General features: G+C 55.0%; 1 protein-coding gene across 1 annotated transcript; it reads left to right on the top strand.

Moving 5' to 3' along the window:
- Positions 1 to 4,635: 4,635 nt before the first annotated feature.
- CLDN23 (claudin 23) lies at positions 4,636 to 5,764 on the top strand. Its single transcript, XM_039700145.1, has one exon. It carries the CDS (start codon positions 4,670 to 4,672, stop codon positions 5,366 to 5,368), a length of 699 nt encoding a protein of 232 aa, XP_039556079.1. The 5' UTR covers positions 4,636 to 4,669; the 3' UTR covers positions 5,369 to 5,764.
- The last annotated feature ends 236 nt before the right edge of the window (positions 5,765 to 6,000 follow it).

Raw genomic sequence — 6,000 nt, 5'->3', positions numbered from 1 at the left:
CAGACAAAAATAGATATAACTGCAAAAATGCTTTTTGTATCATTCTCGGAACTGGAAGCAGCACTGGGCAATCTGGCAAGTCCAAGTGCAGCAGTTTAGAAAGTGAGGGAGGTTAAGGGATGAGTGAATACCTGGGGGGCATCTAATAAGGCTTTCAACAGCTCATTCCCAGGATCCTGTCTGAATAGTGCTCAGACTCACAGCTGGGCTGCAGAAAGAGAGCAGGAACGGCCCAGTGCTCACTGATGGATTTACTGTTCCCTGCAGGCATTACAGGATGCTGACCCCAAATTGCAGATCCCTCACACCGAATTTTGAGCAGGGGGAACAGCCAAAACTGCAATGGCCACAGGCCTGGGTATGTTAAGCCACTGCTGGGTCCCAGCCCTGGAATGAGACCTGCCAGTATGGGTGCTGCAAGCTCTTTAATGCCCAACACATCTCTGCTCTCTGATAACCCCTCTGGAGTCCATCCTCAGGGCTCCTGTCACCACTATGGTCAGCCTGGAAGAGGTCAGGTCAATGGGCAAGTGGCAGGCTAATAAATCTGCTCATGGAAGTGCCACCACAAAGGCTGGATAGCTGGGGCATGGAGCTGCTGCTGGGTGCTCTGGGACCATTGCTGTCTGTGCTCTGGGGAGCACACACAGATCTCTCTTCCACATTCAACCAGCCAGGGGGATCACAGCCCCTGTCCTGCCTGAGGCTCATCCTTGGCCTCCCAGCAGGCACAAAGACTGCAGTGTGTGTGTCCAGGGAGGAAGCTGGGAGCTGGGCTGAGAGAAGCCCATTGCAACTGCAGCTGTTTGCACAATGCAGAGCGTGTTCCAGTTGCGCTCACATGCTGCAGAGGCCATGGCTTGAGAGCAAGGAGAGCCCTCAGTTTGCACTCTTAGAAATGGCCCCATGCAAAATGCTAGAAGAAAAAGCAGCAAAATTGAATGGTCAGAACAAAATCACTCAACTTGGACACCTGGCTGAGGAAGTTTTCCTTTGGGATGGAGACTGAGGAGAGGCTTAGACAACAAGGTCTAATGTTAAAAAGCACAGCAAGGACTGTTTGAGCCATCGTGCTTTGCTCCCAGCCTGCAGGGATTTAGGGTTTCAGCTGAAAGGTAAACACAGATGGATAGTGGAGCTACATAAATGTCTAGACCAGAGGAAATTGGAGCCCCCTAAGTGCAGGTCCTGCCTGCAAGGGTGCTGTTCTCAGCCAGTTCCCATCTCCTACATCACGCAGGACAGAGGTGACTGCCACACTCTGCCAAGTGAATTCTCCTCAGGGGAGAGAGAGGATAAATGATATACAGCCAGGGTCAAGTATTGTGCCTGCTGGCTACCTGGCAGTCACAGGGCAACCCAGGGTGGCACAGCACATGTCCACAGACCTGGCAGCCTTGTGGCTTGGTGTCCAGCATGGGCCAAGCCCACTTTGAACCCAAGAAGGAATCAGGTACAGTGTAAATTGCAGGACACGCAGGCACTGTGGTGGTATGGGGGCATCTTGCCATATGTGACACAGGCAAAGCCCCAGGGTCAGTGGGATGTAAACAGGAATTACCAGCTGCAGCTCCTGCTAAACAGCCCTGGCCCCAACTGTTCCCCACACAGCAAACAGGATGCTGAGAGATCCTGCTGCTGCTGAGGAAGGGAGTCAGAGTAACCTCCTGGAAAAGGACCCCCTGTCCCCAAGTCTCAGCGCTGACAATGGAGGGGCAGAGCTACCTTTGAGCAGGGAAGCTCTTCTCTCCAGAGCCACATTTTGAAAGCACAGCTGGGCCTAGAAGTCTGATCAGACAAGAATCACATAGGAAGCTGTGGAGATTGTTGTGTGCATGTGTTCTTTGGCCATTGCTGGCATCAGGCAAACCCTGCTCAGCTGGTGTGACAATGGGGTAACCCAAAAGCTACTGATCCTATCCACACTGACCTCACTAAGAGACACTAGAGCTTGTCCAGTCAGGGTGCCATCACCACCAGTGGCTGGAAGCAGACAGCCAGAGAGGCAGGGAACAGGTGGAACACAGGAATATTGACCCAAATTCATTCCCAGCCTTCAGCGATGCAGGCTGTCTGAGGCTGGAAGAAGCAACTCAACACTAAATACCTCATCATGAAATTTAAAAAAAAAAAAATTTTCCTTGAAATCAGTCTCAAGTTCTGACTATCCTGCCCTAGAACTTTTCCAGGTCCAATTAGCTCAAGGCCTTCTGCTGCTCTTCCAATTTACAATGGGGTGTTAAAAAATAGTAATAAAATGCAAGCCAACTCAGCCAGGCCTGGATAAAGTTTCCACCACGTTCTTAAAGAGATGACTGTGACAACGTAGGAAAAACTAAGTCACAGGCTTAGAGAAGCAGAAAACACCAAGTAAGGTGGCTTTTCCCACTCAGTAGCTAGGGCAATGTGGGAAGGAAGGCAGTTTCAGCCAGACTATTTTATCTCTGAGGCCAGATGGCTTTAAATGCTTCCCCAGAGCTTGGAAAGAGCCAGCCACTTCTTTGAATTGCTTTTCATACCATCTCATTAGAAAGTAAAAGAGAAGAAATGAACAATCTACAACTTTGTGGCAACGGGAAACAGCTCTGTTAATCCCATTTCCTTCCCCAGGCTTACTCAGGGCAGGTCATCCAGCACCAGGGCCACATCACCTAATCTGCTTATCACTGTCCCACAGTCAGGAGCCTGGGCATCAGCCCAAAGGGCAAATGCATCCTCCTGGGCATTATTAATAAATTGGAAGGGCCCAGGTTTTTAAACCTGCCCTGGTGCATAATTGTGATACTCCCAGGATCCAGCTTCTACTGCAGCTGCAGATCCAAGGAGTGGCCACCTCCCAGACTCAAGCCTGCATGAGCAAGGGCAAGAGGGGCACAGCACTGCAGGAGGAACAGATGAGAGGAAAAGGAAGATGCTGCAGAGAGAGGGATCCTAGGGCCGGCACTGCAAAGCCTAGGGTGGGTATTACCCTCTCAGTTTCTTAGTCTTTCTGGGTAAAATGTGGGCAAATCTAACAAAATGGACAATTCCTCCCTTTCCGTCAGGGTTGGCACACGCCCACCCACACATCTGGGATGGAGAGAAAAGTCCTGGCCAGCCATGCAGGGCTCAGTGCTTGCTATCACCTGCTCACAGCTTGGCTTGGATGGTCCTTGGGCAACCACTGCTGCACCTGACAGCACTGTCACCAAGCTGTGATTTGTCACCTCAGGAAAAGCCTCCTGAGCGGGGAGGAGGCAAAGGGCACTGACAGGCACTCATCCATGGCACAGTGCCACCCGGCTTGCTAGCAGACCTTTCCCTCTGTCCCCTCTCCTCCAGGAGCACTACACCTCGCAGCCAACCTCCACTTGGTGTCCAGATGGAAAGGTGTCCAGATACAGCTCATGAGAGAGTCGCAACTATAAGGTTTCAGGCTTGCAGCACCTGTTCCTGTGTGGGGATCCCGTGGCAGAAGGCAGACTCGGGAAACACATCAGGCCGGCAGCATTTGATGTGTTGGTTGGACCCACACCTCCCAGGGCAGTAGTGAATGCCTTGGCACAGAGCCAGTGGCTGGAGTAGGGTAAAAGTTACAGGAGTTAATTGGACAGGAAAGGAATCAGCAACCCCTAGCTTAGTTTTCCAGATGAGGAGTGCCAAGTTTTAGCAAGTTACTGGCTACATACCACGAAGCCAGGTGTTCCTGTTCTGGAGCTATGCTCATCTGGCTGCTGTGTAGATGTGGCTGGACACATGAGCCTTTGGCTGAGTCCAACCCACCCCTGACTTCCAGCTGGACTAAGATCCAGTGTTCAACAACTTCAAAATCCCATCCCAAAGTGATCTGGCACCCAGAGAGCTGAAGGGCTTCAGGACTTCGGGAAATAGCTGTGGGATGGAGGAGCAGGGAAGGGAGCCGGGGGCAGCTGGTCCAGCACAGACCCACCCAGCCCTGCAGACGGAAGGCCTTCCTTCCTCCAAGGCCAGGAACGGCGGTGCAAAGATGTGGGGCACGCACAGGCAGCCAGCCTTCCAGCCCGGCCGGCGCTGCTCATCCCAGATCGATCCACAGAGGATGCTGCCCTCTCCTGGGCTCAGGGTGACTGGCAGAAACTCAGGGAAATTTGGTGAGGCCCAAGACGAGTGCTTTTTGGGGCTCAGAATCCCACACTGGCGTTCTCAAACGCGGTGGTTTCCCGTAGCTGTCCCAGCGGACATCCCGGGGACTCCTCCTGCCCAGAGCCAGGCTGCTCCGTCTGCGGTGCCCTCTGAGGGCAGCGCGGGACGGAGGAGCAGGGCCAAGCCCAGCAGCTCTCCCTGAAGGACAAGGGGAGATGGGGAGGTCTCTTGGGCCAGTCACCAAATGTGAGATCTGCCAGCGTTTCATCTTAATTATTTTAATTAATTAGTTAACTAATTTGATAGCACAATAAGCTGGCATGCAGTTAATGAAGGGAGCTGTAACAGGATCCTACTCCGCCCCAGCAGCCCGGGCACGGCCCCCATCCCGCCGCCTGCGAGGGGACAGCGGGGGCCGGAGCTCGGGCGCTCCCCGCGGGCTCCGGCAGCCCGGGAAGGCGCTGTCCCCGCCGCAGGTGCCGGCCAGCCCTGCCCAGCGAGCCCCGGAGCTCCCGCGGACCCCTGGCGAGCAGAAGCCCTTGGAGCCCGCTTCACCTACCGCCCCAGCATGCGGACGCCGACGGAGATGATCGTGGGGATGGTGCTGTGCCCCTGCGGGCTCCTGCTGACACTCACGGGCACGCTGGCACCCAGTTGGAGGCAGGTGAGCCTCGTACCTGACCAGCCCATGGACGTGGTTTGGGAGCAGGGCATCTGGGACATTTGCCGGGAGCGGCAGAGCACCCACGACCGCCTGTGCGGGCAGGCTGACGGGCTGGGCTACTTTGAGCAGGTGCCCGTGCGGGTGGCCCAAGGGCTGATGCCCTCCTCGATGGTGGTCACCCTGGTGGGCTTGGTGGTGGCTACCCTGGGGGTTCGCTGCTGGCAGCCGGAGCCCCGGCACCTGGTGGCCGGCGTGGCGGGGCTGGTGCTGCTCCTCTCGGGGCTGATGAGCCTCGTGCCCAGCTCCTGGTACACGCAGGAGCTGTGGGCACTGCCTGCACCGCCTGGCAGCACGCTGACCGTCGGCTACAGCTTGGTACTGAGCTATTTGGGAAGCTGTCTGGAGATCCTGGGGGGGCTGGCCCTCGCCCTCAGCTTCCATCACTGCTGCAAGAAGCGCAGAGCTCCCAAATTGTCCCCCACGCCTGTGACAGAGGCTGGGTCGTGCGCCAGCAGAGCTTTTGACAATCCCTGGGACGTGTTGGAGGATGAGCAAGATGGACAGCGCTGGGGGAGAAGCCCACCCTGTGACTCTGACTTGTAGCCCCAGCACTGGGACAGCTGTCACCGCCCTGGCATCAAGAGCAGTGCTGGCCCCTGCCCCTACAAGCCATACCCTTCTCCTGAGGCCCCTCTGAACAGGCTGGAAACAAGACCAAGGACCTGTTTTGAATATTTGCAACTTCCACAAAAGGCTTCTGTGCTCCAGGATCTACAACTGTGCCAAAGCCATGCTGGACTGAGGACCAGAGGTGGCTACAGTCCCTCTGTGCTGCTTTTACCTCATCTTCCTCTACCATGCACGGCAGCTTGGGCAGAGACAGCTTTGGTGTCCCCATGTAAGCAACATACAGGTCAGAAGTGTGTAACCTTCAGAACTGGCAGTAGGGGTTGGGGGGGGAGCACCTGTCTCACGTCTCTGCTCAGCTCGGGACTTTGCGAGCAGCAAAATAAATTCAAAGCAATGGTTTTGTGCTGTGGGATGGTTATGGCTTTCTGCCAGGCAGGTTGGGCTGAGAGCCAGTGGGCATGGCTCACCCAGCTTTCCTGTGTTTTGCCTGAAGCAGGGAGGAAAGGTCTATAAAAGGGCACAGCTGGCTTTTATAGCACTTTCCCAAAGGACTTTTCCCCCATCAACTTAACTCTTGAAGAGATTTTCTCTTTTCTGGAGCATAG

Source organism: Passer montanus, unplaced genomic scaffold (assembly GCF_014805655.1).
Source record: "Passer montanus isolate IOZ18808 unplaced genomic scaffold, ASM1480565v1 scaffold14, whole genome shotgun sequence".
Lineage (NCBI taxonomy): Eukaryota > Metazoa > Chordata > Aves > Passeriformes > Passeridae > Passer > Passer montanus.
This window is presented reverse-complemented; position numbering and strand designations above follow the sequence as displayed.

Bases quoted from the DNA above. Each gene is read 5' to 3' on its own strand.
- CLDN23 (XM_039700145.1), top strand. From the start codon at position 4,670: ATGCGGACGCCGACGGAGATGATCGTGGGGATGGTGCTGTGCCCCTGC.